Source organism: Neomonachus schauinslandi, chromosome 6, assembly GCF_002201575.2.
Source record: "Neomonachus schauinslandi chromosome 6, ASM220157v2, whole genome shotgun sequence".
NCBI classification, from domain to species: domain Eukaryota; kingdom Metazoa; phylum Chordata; class Mammalia; order Carnivora; family Phocidae; genus Neomonachus; species Neomonachus schauinslandi.
In genome coordinates this window covers 55,926,837-55,946,043 of record NC_058408.1, presented here as the reverse complement: position 1 = coordinate 55,946,043, position 19,207 = coordinate 55,926,837, and the positions used below count along the sequence as shown (strand labels likewise).

At 39.6% G+C, this 19,207-nt stretch overlaps 1 protein-coding gene across 1 annotated transcript in view; it reads left to right on the top strand.

Annotated features, from left to right (window-relative positions):
- The first annotated feature begins 2,129 nt into the window (after positions 1-2,129).
- NTMT2 (N-terminal Xaa-Pro-Lys N-methyltransferase 2) overlaps positions 2,130-19,207 on the top strand; it is a 33,846-nt gene continuing 16,768 nt past the window's right edge. Inside the window, 2 exon segments of the mRNA XM_044916194.1 lie at positions 2,130-2,211; positions 3,333-3,509. Coding sequence (XP_044772129.1) covers positions 2,130-2,211; positions 3,333-3,509 — 259 coding nt within the window.

Below are 19,207 nucleotides of genomic sequence, written 5' to 3'. Positions count from 1 at the left end.
GAGCAGGAAGCCCGATGCGGGGCTCGATCCCAGGACCCTGGGATTGTGACCTGAGCCGAAGGCAGACGCTTAACGACTGAGCCACCCAGGTGCCCCAAGAAATTAGTTTTTTATGTAAAAACAGAGAAACTTGCCAATATCCATTGCCAAATAAAGAATACTGGGTAACTGAGGTCAGTAACTGCCAGTCTCTTTCCTAGGACCAAATATCCCAACCTTTTCAGCATATCAAAGGTCATCAAAACATCACTGATGTTGAGGTTAAGAACCTGCCTCCTATTAGATGTATTGACAAAAGCAAGTAACAAAGGAAGATCCCTTAGTTTTCTTCTTCTGCTGCTTAGTTTTCCCTATAGCAATAGAAAATTTTGAAGGATAGATGAGCTTTAATGAGCTCTAATGGCACATTTCATTTGGATTTATTTTCTTTTCAACTTTGAAATTTGAAGATCCCTTAGTTTTCTTCTGCTGCCGCCTAGTTTTCCCTATAGCAATAGAAAATTCTGAAGGATAGATGAGCTCTAATGAGCTCTAATGGCACATTTCATTTGGATTTATTTTCTTTTCAACTTTGAAATGCATCCAGTACAAATAATGTCCTGGGTAGGTGGTGAAATTTCAAGGTAAGAGGCAGTGTCACATTGAAAATAACCCAAGAAGAGCCATATAGACAAAGTATTTTCAAGACCTATAACTTATCAACTTTCTTCCAAAGATCGTAATGATAATACCTAGCGCTTATTGAACATATACTGTGTGCCAACCATGGTGCTTTTTTTTTTTACATGGAGTATATTTAGTCCTCACAATGAATATATGACATATATACTATTATCATTATCCTATTACAGAAGAGGGAAGTGAGGCTCAGAGACTAAGAATTCATCAAGGTTGTTCAATATGTAAGTGGTAGAAATGAGCTTCTATCTTAGACAAGTCTGTTTCAGTTAAGAGCCTTTCTTCTTAACACCATGAAATGCTCACTTGATTTCCCTGTTCTGTTTGGTATCATCTACTTTATCTCCATCTTCATGAGAACTGAGTACAAATGAGGCAGGATGGTATTTGTGTTAGATGAGACTCCATTTTGCCAGCAATGCCAACTGAAGCTGGCATTGACAACAATAGATTTAGATAATGTATCAGCTTCCAACTGAAAATGGGACCTGGGAGAATACTGTGTATTGATTGGCTCAGGATGGGACGTTATAACTCTCCATGAACCACACACTGCAGCAAGGGGAAAATGGATAACTCAGATTGCAATTTGGGCAAGTCCTGAAGCCAGGGAAGAGGATAATTTCATCAAAATTGAACGGCGGCCCTCGAGGTGGATTGAGGGGAAATGGGAAAATAGAAGCTTAGGAAAATAAAGGAAAATAAGTCAGAGTTAAATAAATGGAATCCTTACTTCCTTGCCCAGTAAAATTAACATGTAAATTAAACATAAAGAAAGATCATGGTTAGATTCCACATCTTAGAAAACTTCCACTGATGATGTGTGAATTAGCTATCTATTGCTGTGTTGAAACAAATTATTCCAAAATTAGGTCCTTAAAAGAAGAGACATTTATTTCCATAGGTCAGTAACTTGGGCATAGCTTAGCTGGCTCAGGGATTTTTACCAAGTTGGCTGGGGGAAGATCTTCTTCCAAGCTCACTCAGTATTGTTGGTAGAATCTAGTTCCTCCTGTTGCACTCCAGGCCTGCTGTACTGAGGGCCTCTCCATAGGGCAGCTCCCAACAGGCACTGGCTTCCCTCAGAGCAAGCAAGCAACAGAGCAAAAAAAAAAAAAAAAAAAGTCCAAGATAGTCTTTTTATATCCTAATCTTGGAAGTGACATCCTGTCATGTCTGCCATATTTTATTCTTTAGAAGTGAGTCAGTAAGTCTACCCCACTTTTAAGAAAGAGGATGACGCAAATGTGTGAATATCAAGCAGGAGCAGGGGATCTTTAGGGGCTATCTTAGATGCTGCCTACCATATTGTATGCATTGGTGCATCTGTGTGTGTGTGTCTACATTTGGAGTTGGTGGGTGATCTGGAGTCAACATGATATGGGTCCAATAGAGTATCGAGTTCTTATGGACTTTCCTATTAAGGACATTAGGGGGATAAAATGGTAGTCATGTCTCCAGTAGGAAACAGATGGCATTTGCAAGTTGAGAGTTTGAGCCAGTTTAATAAAGGGACTATTTACAAAGGTGTAGGTAAGTATAGCAAAATTGCAAGGAATAGTGCATTATTCCAGGGCTTGTGACAGCCTGACACATCACTACCCCAAGGGCTGAAGCAGTAAAGGAGGGAGCAGTTATCAGAAGTAGGACAAGATATCTGTATGAGAAAACACTGGACAGGACCTGTGACTTTCCACCAAAGGAAGCAGTCAGCCTACGGCATCTCCACAGGGAAAGGGCCAGGGGAATAAATATATTAGCTCACTCTCCTCCAGTCCCTTGCTGTCACTACCCATTGGCTGAACTCAACTAGAACCGAGAAGGCAAGGGAGTCCGCTGGTGTTGTCAACACAGGTCAGCCTCGGGGATACACAGTATGTGGGAAGAGTGGAGAATGGACCCAGAGGGATGATCAGAAGTACAGAAACCAAGTGAGTACTTATGAGGAAAATCATCCCCATGATAGAGAGAGAAGAAGAAACAGGCTTACAGGATGAGGTGTTGTTTAGAGCAAGTTAGATGGAAGGGTTTGGTTTGCTGGCAGAGATGGGTATTTAACATCAAAACAGGCTTTCATATAGTTGTGTCTCTTGAAGAATCCTTAGAAATGCGAAACACGTATCCACCCTTATGAAATGATTTGGGCAAGATTGCACTGATGAGAGGAGCCCGGTTGGTTAGGATGACTCTGAAGGGTCCTTGTAACTTGAGGATTCTGCGTTCCAGGAGGAGTGATGGAAATCAGGAAACAGGATCTCCTGTGAAATATTCCCCATGCTTTGAAATGGAAATTAGGCTCTTCCAATTTAGGAATCAAATTAAAGCAAATAGGGTGTTAGTGGGTTGTGCTCCTCCCTGTTTGAAGTGGCATCTAAAGAAGGCACGCTGCTTTTTCCTGGATGAAGCAGGATCGCACTCAGCTTGTTTTCATCTTTACTTAGCACCTTCTGGCTTGGAGTGGTGTCGCCCAAGCAGTCACACAGGGGATGTGACAGGAGCTTGACCTCCCGCGCCTGCTGCCCCTCCCCCACACCCCATGACAGCCTCTCTTGATACAGATGGACAGGGGCTGGTTTAAAATGACAGTCTCAAGTTCGTGTAGGAAGAGAAGGCTAATTGAAAGAAACAGCCAGGCAAGCTTCCTTTCTCTGTAGGAATAATTATCATACCCCTTCACCATGGCCCACCTGGAGCCCATTTTGCCTTTAGATCCCACTGGCAGAAGACCGACGCTGAACTCTGTCGACACAGCATGTCCTTTATCCTTCACAAAGCCATTCGCAGTGACTTCTTTCAGAGTTATCTCTACCTGCTGGAAAAAATTCCCCTGGGTAAGTGAGTCAGAACTACTAGATAAGGGACAAGAAAGGGGGAGTGTGTGAAGTCGTGGGACCTCTGCAAGAGTCCTTGTCCTTAGAACAAGGACACTTTTCAGATAAAAAGAACCCACAACCAGTGTCAGGGGGCTTAAATGTTTCAATGGCACTCTTTCTTGCAGGGTGCAAAGATCAGGTGCTGCCTGGCAAGTCAGGCCTCTATTTTGGGATTCCCATGCACACTCAGGAACTGTGATTTGCTTCCCTCGGTGTTGGTTGGCCTGAGTACCAGGCTTACAGAAATTCATTTCCTGAGTTTTGAAGGACATTTTTAATATTTGCCAAAATTGAGAGGGGGACAAATTAGGTAATTCAAAGATGAGAGTATTAATGTGGTAGTATGACAACTAAGAGTTAAAAAGAAAGACTAAATGATAAGGTGTCCTTGTTCTGTGTGTGTGTGTGTGTGTGTGTGTACATGAGCCCACACTCCACACAATCCTTTCTGGTTTTCCTGAGTCACAGTAATAGAGAGCCAAAAAGGAACAGATTTTAGTCTGTTCTTTGAATATTAAGAAAAAAACCTGAGGCAGTGGTCTGGCTCCCTTTTCCCTATTTCCTCTAGTTTTCAGGAAATTAGACAATAGGGCGATAAAAAGCTTATCAGGTTTGTCTACACTACTTTTCTCAGCCTCTGTGAAAGGGGTTACTTCAAGGAACTCTTAACAGCACTGAAGAGGAAATAACTTGTGATTAAAGAGTGAAGTGTCCCCCTTTGATTTATATTTTCCCCCCAAGGAAAGCAGGACCAGTATGTATCAGCCCCAGTCTGTTTTCTTAAGCCCCATTGTGCACTTGATGTGGCCAGCATTTCTAGACACCGTAGGGGCTATGTAATTCTTTGTACTGTGTTCAAGAAACTAGTTGCTAGCAGCCTACCAGATTTTCTTTGTATAAACCCATTTCTGAAGGGATCTTTAAATCTATACATACAATGCTTTCATCTCATACTTATGCAATGCTTCTTTAAAAATTTCCTTATTTTTGATTTTATTTGATCCTCACAGCTACACTAGGGATGGATAGGATAAGTATCACTATTTTTCCACTCCCACCTTCGCACCCTCACCCCCCCATCTTACTTTTTCAAATGGAGAAAAGAAAATTCAGAGATGATGAGATCTAATCTAGACAGATCTCATTTAGATACCAAAGCAAGAACCCAAGACAAGAGCTTTTTCCGGTAGATCACACTGCCTATAAGTAATTCTTTTAGGATGTGTTATGCGTCTCATTTGTATCCAAATGGGAAAACTAGAGTAGTCCATTTGGAAGGTGAGAATGTTCTGGTTGCTCCACACACTAGCAGAGCACTGCTTTTCTAGAGACACTCTTGAGAGTCTTGTGTGTCCCATCTCAATAACAGTAGCTTGGTGGCCTTAGCTACCGTAGACTGGAGAAAGATATCAATTACAATGACTAAGATACTCACTAAGGGGCAGATGGCTGCCAAATTTTAAAAATAATTACTAGAGAGAAAAAGGAACTCAACTCTGAAAGTAGCAGAAGATGAATTAAAAAGGAAGAATAAAACAGTATCTTCTGAAAATCAGGTGAAAATTAATTGGGGAAAAGGAGACTATAATTTATTTTTGGTCTCAATCCCTTTTTTCTGATCAGTAGAGTCTTTCTGATTATACTAATTTTTCTCCTCTGTGAATGTGCTGATGGTTTATCAGTGATTTCCAATCTTTAAAAAATTATTAAAAAAACCAAAAGTTTTGACAAAGTCTTCTATGGAAGCCTAGTGTAAAACAGGAAAAAGTGAAAATTTTCTGCTTAGGGTTGGGGACAGGGTGTGTTCTCTGCTCTATCCCAGCCTCACCAGTGGCTCCTGAGGCACTTCTGTAACACCCATCGGTTTCCATTAATACTGTTTGAAAACCTTTAGTCCATTTCTAAGCCAAACATGACTCCATTTTACTTAGTCGATTTTCCATAAATAGGTACTCCTTATTTTCTCTGACTCTGATGATTCAGCCCAGGAATTGGTTTCCCCTGAGAGTAACAGAGGTAGCCCTATCCACGGTACCTCATTGATTTTAGCAATCAGGGGCTATATTAGTCTGTATGGACTATGCTATCCTGCAATAACAAACTAACCCTAAAATCTCAATGGCTGAGCATATAAAAGTTTATTTTATGTTTTTGCTGTATCATTTCAACATGCATTACGGGGGAGGGTCTGTGTTCCACGTAGGCATTCAGGGATCTAGGATGATAAAGGCTCCACCCTCTGGGACACTGCTAGTCACCATGGTAAGGAAAGATAGGAGCTAAAGTTTTGCCTGCTAGTCCATAAATATTTTGTCCCAGAGGGACATACATTACAACTGTTTAGATACCATTGCCCAGAACCAGTTACATGGCCCTGTCTAACTGCAAGGATGCTGAGCAATGTAAGGGAGTATATGTATATCTGGTCACTGGCAAATGTTTCTAATGGGGGAAAAACATTGCATTTTAGAGATAGAAACACTGGACATTTCTGATCAATTCAATTTAGTGTAAGAGACATTTACGGAGCTCTGTCGTGCAAAATGCTGTTCGGTGTATTGGAGAAGATTCAAGCAATAAAATGCAGTCTCTGTTCTTCAGAATTTTATAAACTGGAAATGGAGGCAAATCAACAAATAACTTTTTATTAATCCTTAAAAAGTTTAAATTAAGGTTACAGGAAAGGGAGGCTGTCAACTCTGTGAATACTCAGCTTTTTTTGCAGTGTTTTCTTGTCATGGCAGAAGCTAAAGCACCTCCAGGAGACTATAAGCTACTTGCAGGTGCAGAAAGGAACCAGCACATGTGTCTCATCCACCAGTATGACTTTTATCCAATCACAAGTCTTCCCCAAACCCTTGATTATCTTGCTTAACCCTTGGGTTTTGCCCCTAGGAGATTTATAAGTTCTATTTATGGAATGCATGTACCTCTATTAGTTTCCTGATGGGAATCTAGTTCCCATGACTCATTTATCTTGTCTTCTTCTATATCTATAAATTCAGCATTTACCATGGTTCCTGGCACATAAAAAGAACTCAGTATCTGTTCACAGCAGATTAAATGCCCCCTTAGTAATAATTAATTGCAAATCACTAAAGTCTTGATTTCAAATTCTGATACTGCTACTGATAGAGAAAGTCACCACTGCAAGTTACTAAAGTCTCTGAGTATCATTTTCCTCAGGGCAATTGAAAGCAATTGTATACAGTAAATAGTCAATGCTCAATAAGGATTAGTTTTTTCTTTCCCTTCCTCAGAGCCAGGACTCTTTTAATGTCACCATGTGGTCTTCTCTAGAACAGGCATTACCAAAGATGATAGGTTCAGCTCACTGTATGGGACTTTCCAGGCAGCAGGGGGTAGTAAGCTTTTCAGCTTGAAATGAAAATTTAGCCAATGGAGTCCTCCCCATCTCCACTCAAATGTTTTGGAATTGGCTTCCCCTCCTTTTTGATGATTTAAAAACTTCATAGAAATGAAAATAAAGCCCTACTTTTGAAAGGTTAGGGAATGGATAGTGTAGAGTCTGCACAGAGAGTTTGTTGTTTGGGATAATTCTTTGATTCCTTCTTTCCTGCCTTCCTCCTTCCAACTGCCTGCATTAGGTAGCCAGTCCCACAAGCACACTATGCAGGGACATTCAGTCATGGGGACATTTGCTGGAATATCCATGGCTAGCTTCAGAAATTTGTGGAGAAGCAAGAGCACACATACTGCAAATCTCCAATGAAGGCTTAGCTATGCCACTGAAGACAACACCTGTTCAGGAAGAAATGGGAGAAAGCCTGCTACTGTTCTCAGTGGTTTGCACGTTACTATCTCAGAGACTCCTGACAGTGTTCCTATTAGGTGGTACTGTTTTTTTTCCCCACCTTATATATGAGGGACTGATGTGCTCTGGAGTTAAGTAACCTAATGAAGGTCATGTGGCTGTGAGTGGGGGAGCAGGGTTAGAACCCAGGCAGACTGACTCCAGAGTCTGCCTTTTTTGAGCCTCAAAATCAGGTTGTCTCCCAGTGAAAATGGCAACTTGAGTTATGTAGGCAGCAATTTAAGTTTTACCACGTTTTTTTTTGACAGGAACATAAAACCTAGTCTATGAAGAGCATTGGCTTTGTACTGAGATAATCAACAAGATAGGCAGGCCAGTGAGTAGGTTCATGTAATCTAGTTATACTAGCACAAGTGCACTTGGGGGTTTGGAGTGAATGATATTTCCAAAGGTGGCTGTTTGTGATCAAATAAGAAATAAATAGGAAAAAATTGTATGCATCTCCAGTTTGTATACCAGTGCTCAAGAGGGCTTATCTAAGGCCCAATGGAGATGTTTCTATAAGTTAACCACTCAATAATCTTCTAGCGCTATCCACAGTGTATTTCCGAGTACATAGAAGCCAATGACTATTTGTTAATCATATGCTAAGAGTCTATTACTCCTGCACATCGTTAAAGGCTTAGTCTTACTTCACGTTTAGAACAGTGGTTCCACAGAGTTTAGCAGAATAGGGATGGGGTAGGACATGGCTATGACACTTCATTTCTATGTGGTATTAAGTTACTAAATCTTTCTGAGTCTCTCACCACTCATCTGCAAAATGGTGACTATAACCCAAGTATTGTGTTATTATTGTGAGAATTGAAAGAGATAATGTGAAGAGATAATATGAAAGTGCTTACTATAATGCCTGGTACCTGGGAGGTACCCACCAATTTTTAGTACACATCCTTCACTTACCTCTTTCTTTTTACTGGAATAAGTTTCTAAGGAGGAAATTGATAACAATGGTCACCTCTTTGCTATTACAATTAAAAGCCAGAGTTAATAAAAACACTTCCCGTAAGACATGTGGGACTGTCAAATAAAACTCAGCGTATAACCATTGGCATTTTTCAAATTGATTTTACCCCAGTGGAGACATGGCTGCACAACTCATTGAACAGTGATACATTGTTCAAACGTTTGCTGTTACTTTTTTTATTATTATGTTATATTAATCACCATACATTACATCATTAGTTTTTGATGTAGTGTTCCATGATTCATTGTTTGCGTATAACACCCAGTGCTCCATGCAGTACGTGCCCTCTTTAATACCCATCACCAGGCTAACCCATCCGCCAACCCCTCTGGAACCCTCAGTTTGTTTCTCTGTGTCCATAGTCTCATGGTTTGTCTCCCCTCTGATTTCCCCCCCTTCATTTTTCCCTTCCTGCTATCTTCTTCTTCTTCTTTTTAAACATATAATGTATTATTTGTTTCAGAGGTACAGGTCTGTGATTCAACAGTCTTACACAATTCACGGTGCTCACCATAGCACATATCCTCCCCAATGTCTATCACCCTCAGTTTGTTTCCTGAGATTAAGAATTCCTCATATCAGTGAGGTCATATGATACATGCTTTTCTCTGATTAACTAATTTTGCTCAGCATAATACCCTCCAGTTCCATCCACGTCATTGCAAATGGCAAGATTTCATTCCTTTTGATGGCTGCATAATATTCCGTTGTATATATATACACCACATTGTCTTTATCCATTCATCTGTCGATGGACATCTTGGCTCTTTCCATAGTTTGGCTATTGTGGACATTGCTGCTATAAACATTGGGATGCACATACCCCTTCGGATCCCTACATTTGTATCTTTGGAGTAAATACCCAGTAGTGCAATTGCTGGATCGCATGGTAGCTCTATTTTCAACTTTTTGAGGAACCTCCATACTGTTTTCCAGAGTGGCTGCACCAGCTTGCATTCCCACCAACAGTGTAGGAGGGTTCCCCTTTCTCTGCATCCCTGCCAACATCTGTCGTTTCCTGACTTGTTAATTTTAGCCATTCTGACTGGAATGAGGTGATATCTCATTGAGGGTTTGATTTGGATTTCCCTGATGCTGAGCGATGTTGAGCACTTTTTCATGTGTCTGTTGGCCATTTGGACGTCTTCTTTGGAAAAATGTCTGTTCGTAATTTCATTTGTTCTTTGGGTGTTGAGTTTCATAAGTTCTTTATAGATTTTGGATACTAGCCCTTTATCTGATATGTCATTTGCAAATATCTTCTCCCATTCTGTCGGTTGTCTTTTAGTTTTGTCGACTGTTTCTTTTGCTGTGCAAAAGCTTATCTTGATGAAGTCCCAAAAGTTCAATTTTGCTCTTGCTTCCCTTGCCTTTGGCAATGTTTCTAGGAAGAAGTTGCTGAGGCTGAGGTCGAAGAGGTTGCTGCCTGTGTTCTCCTTTAGGATTTTGATGGACTCCTGTCTCACATTTAGGTCTTTCAGCCATTTGGAGTCTATTTTTGTGTGTGGTGTAAGGAAATGGTCCAGTTTCATTCTTCTGCATGTGGCTGTCCAATTTTCCCAACAACACTTGTTGAAGAGACTTTTTTCCATTGGACATTCTTTCCTGCTTTGTCGAAGATTAGCTGACCATAGAGTTGAGGGTCCATTTCTGGGCTCTCTATTCTGTTCCATTGATCTATGTGTCTGTTTTTGTGCCAGTACCATACTGTCTTGATGATGACAGCTTTGTAATAGAGCTTGAAGTCCGGAATTGTAATGCTGCCAGCTTTGCTTTCTTTTTCAACATTCCTCTGGCTATTCGGGGTCTTTTCTGGTTCCATACAAATTTTAGGATTATTTGTTCCATTTCTTTGAAAAAAGTGGATGGTATTTTGATAGGGATTGCTTTGAATGTGTAAATTGCTCTAGGTAGCATTGACATCTTCACAATATTTGTTCTTCCAATGCATGAGCATGGAACGTTTTTCCATTTCTTTGTGTCTTCTTCAATTTCTTTCATGAGTTTTCTGACTACAGATTCTTTGCCTCTTTGGTTAGATTTACTCCTATGTATCTTATGGTTTTGGGTGCAATTGTAAATGGGATCGACTCCTTAATTTCTCTTTCTTCATCTTGTTGTTGGTATAGAAATGCCACTGATTTCTGTGCATTGATTTTCTATCCTGCCACTTCACTGAATTCCTGTATGAGTTCCAGCTGTTTTGGAGTAGAGTCTTTTGTATTTTCCACATAAAGTATCATATCATCTGCAAAGAGTGAGAGTTTGACTTCTTCTTTGCCGATTCAGATGCCTTTTATTTCTTTTTGTTGTCTGACTGCTGTGGCTAGGACTTCTAATACTATGTTGAATAGCAGTGGTGATAGTGAACATCCCTGCTGCGTTCCTGACCTTAGGGGGAAAGCTCTCAGTTTTTCCCCATTGAGAATGATATTTGCTGTGGGTTTTTCATAGATGGCTTTTATGATCTTGAGGTATGTACCCTCTATGCCTATACTCTGAAGAGTTTTGATCAAGAAAGGATGCTGTACTTTGTCAAATGCTTTTTCTGCATCTCTTGAGAGGATCATATGGTTCTTGGTCTTTCTTTTGTTAATGTATTGTATCACATTGATTGATTTGCAGATGTGGAACCAACCTTGCAGCCCAGGGATAAATCCCACTTGGTCGTGGTCAATAATCCTTTTAATGTACTGTTGGATCCTGTTGGCTAGTATTTTGGTGAGAATTTTTGCATCCATGTTCATCAAGGACATTGGCCTGTAATTCTCCTTTTGGATGGGGTCTTTGTCTGGTTTGGGGATCAAGGTAATGATGGTCTCATAAAACAAGTTTGGAAGTTTTCCTTCCATTTCTATTTTTTGGAACAGTTTCAGAAGAATAGGTATTAATTCTTCTTGAAATGTTTGGTAGAATTCCCCTGAGAAGCCATCTGGCCCTGGGCTCTAGTTTGTTGGGAGATTTGTGATGACTGCTTCAATTTCCTTAGTGGTTATAGGTCTGTTCAGGTTTTCTATTTCTTCCTGGTTCAGTTTAGGTAGTTGATACATCTCTAGGAATGCATCCATTTCTTCCAGATTATCTAATTTGCTGGCATACAGTTGCACATAATATGTTCTTATAACTGTTTGTATTTCTTTGGTGTTGGTTGTGATCTCTCTTCTTTCATTCATGATTTATTTGGGTCATTTCTCTTTTCTTTTTGATAAGTCTGACCAGGGGTTTATCAATCTTATTAATTCTTTCAGAGAACCAGCTCCTAGTTTTGTTGATCTGTTCTACTGTTCTTTTGGTTTCTATTTCATGGATTTCTGCTCTGATCTTTATTATTTCTCTTCTCCTGCTGGGTTTAGGTTTTATTTGCTGTTCTTCTCCAGCTCCTTTAGGTGTAGGGTTAGGTTGTGTACTTGAGACCTTTCTTGTTTCTTGAGAAAGGCTTGTATTGCTATATACTTTTCTCTTAGGACTGCCTTTGCTGCATCCCAAAGATTTTCAACTGTTGTGTTTTCATTTGCATTGGTTTCCATGAATTTTTTAAATTCTTCTTTAATTTCCTGGTTGACCAATTCATTCTTTAGTAGGGTGTTCTTTAGCCTCCATGTATTTGAGGTCTTTCCGACTTTCCTCTTGTGATTGAGTTCTAGTTTCAAAGCATTGTGGTCTGAAAATAGGCAGGGACTCATCCCAATCTTTTGGTACCATTTGAGACCTGATTTGAGACCTAGGTTGTGATCTCTTCTGGAGAATGTTCTATGGGCACTAGAAAAGAATGTATATTCTGTTGCTTTGGGATGGAATGTTCTGAATATATCTGTGAAGTCCATTTGGCCCTGTGTGTCATTTAAAGTCTTTATTTCCTTGTTGATCTTTGGCTTAGATGATCTGTCCATTTCAGTGAGGGGTATGTTAAAGTCCCCCACTATTATTTATTGTTGTCTAAGTGTTTCTTTGCTTTTGTTATTAATTGCCTTATATAATTGGCTGCTCCCATGTTAGGGGCATAGATATTTACAGTTGTTAGATCTTCTTGTTTGAGAGACCCTTTAAGTAGGCTATAGTGTCCTTCCTTATGTCCTATTATAGTCTTTGGTTTAAAATTTAATTTGTCTGATATAAGGATTGCCACCCCAGCTTTCTTTTGGTGTCCATTAGCATGGTAAATGGTTTTCCACCCCCTCACTTTCATTCTGGAGGTGTCTTTGGGTCTAAAATGAGTCTCTTGCAGACAGCATATTGATGGGTCTTGCTTTTTTTTATCCAATCTGATAGCCTGTGTCTTTTGATTGGGGCATTTAGCCCATTTACATTCAGGGTAACTATTGAAAGATATGAATTTAGTGCCATTATATTGCCTATCAGGTGACTGTTACTGTATATTGTCTGTGTTCCTTTCTGGTCTATGTTGCTTTTAGGCTCTGTCTTTGCTTAGAGGACCCCTTTCAATATTTCTTGTAGGGATGGTTTTGTGTTTGCAAATTCCTTTAGTTTTTGTTTGTCCTGGAAGCTATTTATCTCTCCTTTTATTTTCAGTGACAGCCTAGCTGGATATAGTATTCTTGGCTGCATATTTTTCTCACTGAGTGCTCTGAATATATCATGCCAGTCCTTTCTGGCCTGCCAGGTCTCTGTGGCTAGGTCTGTTGTCAATCTAATGTTTCCAGCATTGTAGGTTACAGATCTCTTGTCCTGAGCTGCTTTCAGGATTTTCTCTTTGTCTCTGAGACTCGTTAAGTTTTCCTATTAGATGTCGGGGTGTTGACCTATTTTTATTGATTTTGGGGGGCTTCTCTGTGCCTTCTGGATTTTGATAGGGAAGTTCTCTGCTATAATTTGCTCCAATATACCTTCTGCCTCTCTCTCTTCTTCTTCTGGGATCCCAAATATTCTAATATTGTTTTGTCTTATGGTATCACTTATCTCTCGAATTCTGCCCTCGTGATCCAGTAGTTGTTTATCTCTCTTTTTCTCAGCTTCTTTATTTTCCATCATTTGGTCTTCTATATCACTGATTCTCTCTTCTGCCTCATTTATCCTAGCAGTTAGAGCCTCCCTTTTTGATTGCACCTCATTAATAGCTTTTTTGATTTTGACTTGGTTAGATTTTAGTTCTTTTATTTTTCCAGAAAGAGTTTCTCTAATATCTTCCATGCTTTCTCCAAGCCCAGCTAGTATCTTTAAAATGATCATTCTGAACTCTAGTTCTGACATCTTACTAATGTCCATATTGATTAGGTCCCTGGCAGTCAGTACTGCCTCTTGTTCTTTTTGTTGAGGTGATTTTTTCCGTCTTGTCATTTGTCCAGAGGAGACTAGATGAATGAGAGAACAAAATGCTAACAGGGTAACAACAACCCCAGAAAAATATACACTAAACAAATCAGAAGGGACCTGAAACCAGGAGAAAAGAAAGGGAAAGAAAGAAAAAAGAAAAAGAAAAAGATAAAAACAAACAAACAAACAAACAAAAACCAGAATATGATCAAATATGATCAGGCTGTTGCATAGATTAGTGCCACACACTAGATTTTGGGCCTATTTTGGTCTCTTAGAAGAAAGTGCCTCCCAAATTTTAAAGAAAGAAAAACATATATGTTCAAAAATATGGGTAAATACGATGAAGGGATGGAATATGACTGTAAAGATGAAAATTATAAAATATTTTATAAAAGGAATTGATAAGTTGGTTAAAAAAAGAAAGAAGAGGAATTTAAAAAAAAAGGGAGAGAATGTGATCAGGTGGGAGACTAGAATAAAGCCATACACTAGAGATTTAGGGTATATTTTGGTCTGTTAGAAGAAACTGTATCCCAAAATTTTAAAGAGAGAACAACTTATATATATATATATACCAAAAATAAGGGTAACTACTATGAAGGGATAGAATATGACTCTAAAAATGAAAAATAAAATGTTTTTTTAAAAAGGGATTGATAAGATGTTGGTTGAAAAAGGGAAAAAGAAAAATTTTTTTAAAAAGTTAAAAAAAATTTAACTTGGAAAGACTAAAGAATCATGGGACAAAAGCAATGAATTCTATGTGCAGTATTCCCATAGCGCTGGAGTTCTGCCGTTCTCATTGATCAGTAAACTTGGTCTTGGCTGGCTGTTCTTGCTGATCTTCTGGGGGAGGGGCCTGTTGCCATGGTTCTCAAATGTCTTTGCTGGAGACAGAATTGCCCCGCCCTTGCTGGGTCTGGGCTAAGTAATCTGCTCGGGTTTCCTCTTGGGATCTTTTGTTCCCTGCAAGCTTTCCTTACAGTGTTGGAGGAGGAGAGTGAAAATGGAGGCCTCCCAATCTCCGCCCTGGAGGAGCCAAGAACTCAGGGCCCCACTCCTCAGTGAGCCCCTGGAGAAAAGCAGTCACTCCCATCTCCCTGGTCTCCGGCCGCACTCCATGCTCATCTGGCCTGTGACCAAGCGTTTCTATCTCTGGCACATGACCCTGTGTAGAGTCTCCAACCCCAGCAGATTCCTGTGGTGCACTCGTGCTGCTCCTCCCAGGGGAGGAAGGGGAGTCTCCCCAGATCTGCCACTTGTTGGGTCCCTGCTGGAAGAGCAGTGGCCCGACTGTGCCATGGATCACGGTTTATGGCAAGTCCGAATTGAGAGCCCACTCCTCGGCTTCGTTTTTGCAGCTGGCTTCCCTGCTCTGATACCTGGAAGCTCTGCCACACTCAGGCACCCCCGGCCTTTCTGTGACCCCAAGGGCCCTGAGACCACACTGTCCCAGTGAGGGTTCCACCCCCTGCTTAGCCACTGGAGCAACGTCCCTCAGCAGAGCCAACTTCTAAAAGTTCCGATTTTGTGCTCTGCTGCTCTATCACTTCCTGGTAGCGGCTGATGGAGGCCCCCTCCCCCACCATCTATCTTCCCGAATATCACCTCGGATTCACTTCTCCGCATGTCCTACCTTCCAGAAAGTGGTCGCTTTTCTGTTCAGAGAGTTGCTGCTATTCTTTTCTTCGATCTCCTGTTGAGTTCATAGGTGTTCAGAATGGTTTGATTCCTATCTAGCTGAATTCCTGGGACCAGAGAAAATTTAGGTGTCCTACTCCTCTACCATCTTGCTCCTCCCCCATTTGCTGTTACTTTTGCAATGGAGATACTGCAAGATTATTTTACTTTAAAGAAATGGAGAACCAGATAACTTCCTTTTTTATATAGCAGGCTTTTAGATCCACACATGGCATGAGAAGGATGAGATATAGGTTTTGGATTTAAATAGACCTGGGTTAAGTTCCAGTTGTGTCCTCACAAGCTACTTGATCTTAGGTAATTTAGGTAACCTCTTGTTGTCTTGTGTTCTTCCATAGATAATAACATCTATCTTACCTATTCTGTTAGATATGAACACTAAGCATAAGTAGTGCATACATCCATGTTGGATCAATGGTAGTTACTATTTTTTTATTATATGGGTATGCCTAATTAGGAGAATAGATATAAACTATATGAAAAGTGTAACTTGTGTCACTTATGCCAGCTTTTCCCTCTAGCCACTCTCTACTTTGTTGAACTTGTATGCTATTAAAAGAACAAAAAGTGAGATAATATTCATTTAGTCTGTGGAAAGAGGCCTACTATGTGTTAAGCATAATGGTAAGTGTTGGGTTGCAAAGACAAGTAAGATACAGGCTTATCCTGAATAATTCAGTGTAGGAGAGAGACCCACACAGAGATTTTTTGTGAAATGTAGAAGTAGAGTGATAGAGACCCCCACAGGATGCAGCAGAGGTGCACAGGACATATGGGTGACTGCTGAATCAGTGTCTGACTCTTCCAATGCAAATCTCACCATGAGAAATCTGTCCCTACTATCTTGGCCTGACGTCTAGACTTCTAAAATTTGATAATAGGTGAGGTAGAATGCTCAAGTAGGAATAGAGAGTTGGGAAGACGTTCAGCCAAGTGGGTAGGGAATGTGGCATGGGGTGGCAGATCCTTGCCGAAGTGAGGAAAGTGTGCTGTTCCTCCTGCCCTCCCTTTGGTCACCTCATTTGTGTTCAAACCTGGAAAGAATTAGGAACCACTGAATTAGCCCTCAGCTGAAAAAGAAGAAGCCCTCTAAAACTTTTAGGGTAGGTAGTGCATTATTTTAGAGATAAAAAACACCAGACATCTAAAGCATTCAGGGAGCAAATCAAACTTAGAGGGCCCCTCAGGGCAATTTCAAGACTTGATAATGACAAGTATTCTAGTATTCTGACACACCAGACCTTTGTATTCCACCAGAAACACTGATAAAGTCTTACTTCCCACTCTCCCCTGCTAGTGAAAAAAATAGAAATGAGTTCACTTTTTTTATGATTCCACATATAAGGTGTTTATCTTTCCCTGTCTAACTTATATCACTTAGCATAATGCCCTCAGGGTCCATCTATGATGTCATAAATGACAGGACTTCCTTCTTCTTTATGGTTGAGTAATATTCCATGGTACCTAGATACTTTCTCCCTCCCTTCCTGCCTTCTTTCCTTCCTTCCTTCCTTCCATCCTTCTTTCCATTTTTACCATTAATTCTTTAATGGCTAAATTGGGAAGTGCTCATTTGCAAATCTCTTTTATGGAAGGTCTTACCCTTCATGAAGCCATCTCCTAATTGGGCTTTTTTTTTTTTAATAATAAATAAAAGGCTAACATGATCTAATATCCTATCTCAAATCATTTCAAACTAAATGTCTAAACTTAACCTACTTATCCTCTCAGATCAATTTTCAGTTGACAAACAGTTTTAACATCTGGAATAAAGTGTAAAATAACCTCAACCAACCATTTAGAAATACAAAAAAGGAAACAAAAAGACAAGAAGATACTCAGCAGACATAAGTGCTTAGCTTTTAACAAAATTTTCCTTAGAGAGTTCACAAGATCCAAATTCTTCTTTAGGGCAAATCAACTTGTGTTCTACTTTCCCTTTTTTGTAACAAGTAAACCATTGCAAGGGTCTTGGGAGTTCAGCCCATAATGTAGGACAAGATATAAGTACCATATTATATGAAGAACGACTAGAACTCTATCAAGAACTCTGTCTTAGACTACCCCAAATTTCACAGAGACATTGCAGTCCTATAAGAATGAGCTTATGTATTTCTATAATAAAAAGGCACAGGCTGATGACTGATTACCTTATCTGAGTCAACTTGCACCATTGCGGGAGTTATCAAGAGAGGAGAACCTGGGGCTCAACATGACACCTCATATATCGTTTTAGTGAAATGCTCCTGTCAATTAGGTGAAAATGAGAACTCAAGCCCATAACCATAAAAACCTACCTATTGAGTCTGACCCCTGCTGGGCTTGGCATTCACTTGTGGTCTAAATGTTGCTGGCATAATGGACCATTCCCATTTCCAGATTAAGAGTTTTAATAGACTTCACCAACTAGTTGACTTAAGCAGGTGATGATGAGTGTGGCTGCTTTGCTGCTTTGGTTGGATCAACGAGAGTACTGGCCTGTGGCTTGCTTGTGATCCTGGGCAGCATGCAACTTGGGGAAGACTCTATGAGCTGTGATTTCCTAGCTTGGTTTTCTGAGACACATAGAAGAATTTGGAGCACTCATGTGTTATTGGGATGGCTATGCTTGATTTTTGTCATCCCTGTAGAATTTATTGAGCCACCTGCTGTTTACACAATACTAAGTGCTAGGGGAGAGAGATTGGTGTAGGGTAGTGGTTCCCAATGTTTTGAACCTGAGGAATCTCCTTTTAATGTATTTTCTCAGTCAGTTGTTAATATGTGTATAAAATGGCAAAAAAATCTATATATTTAATACTTTTAAAAGATTTGTATTAAAAAACAATCTATAACAGTTAATATATATGGAGCTATAGTATATAATATTGTTAGTCTCTAGAAAATGTACATTGGAACTGATTCTTATATCCCTTTCAGGAAACTCAGGACCATTCAAGGGTCCAAAAATTGGCTCCAATGTCTTTGAGTTGGAAAATACTGGTGTAACTCCATAGATGGAATGTATTATGATGAAACATTATAAGTGGTGTTTTTTGGATTTTCAACTTTTAGAATCAAAATTTGGGACTATGTAATTGTTATTCAATCAAGAGCCAAGCAGTGCAGTAGTCCAATTTCACAACTGTGGTGTTACCTGATGAAAAATGATTCTAGTTAAGGTTAAATAGATTCTCTTTTCTTATACTCTTTCTACTGAAAATTATGTCTATTTTGATTTGCTTTATATCTTGATCATAACATTTTTGTACTGTTATGTATTTTGCTTGGAGCTTTCACCTGTCTTTTATTTGTGATGGTTGAGATAAAAAAAATATATATCTTATTTAGAATATCACTAATGTCTCTTTGATTCTTACTTATTCTATTGCCTAGAATCCAATTCATTCTACTTCTGGATGAACTTATGTTTCTAGAGCCTATAGTTTCTGTTGTAATAAAGACTGATTTCTTTCTAGATATGATAAGTATCTGTCATTTTGGGATTTCTTTTCATTGGATTCCTGGGTTAATTTCATTATCTTTTGACACATATCTTCTCTTGATTTTAACCCTCATTGGTTTGGAATATAGCTTCAAGAAACTTCTGAAGAATGAATCCATGGTAGGTAAATATTCTTTCACAGTTTGACTGGGTATTAAGTTTTAGGTTCAAAATAATTTTCTCTCAGAATATTGATGGCATTGCTTCTTTGTTTTCTAGTGTTTGTTTTTTTCTTAAAGGTTTTATTTTTAAGGAATCTCTACACCCAATATGGGGCTTGAGCTCACAATTCCCAGATCAAGAGTCACATGCTACTGACTGAGCTAGCCAGGTGCCCCTGTTTTCTAATCTTTCTTTCTTTCTTTCTTTCTTTCTTTCTTTCTTTCTTTCTTTCT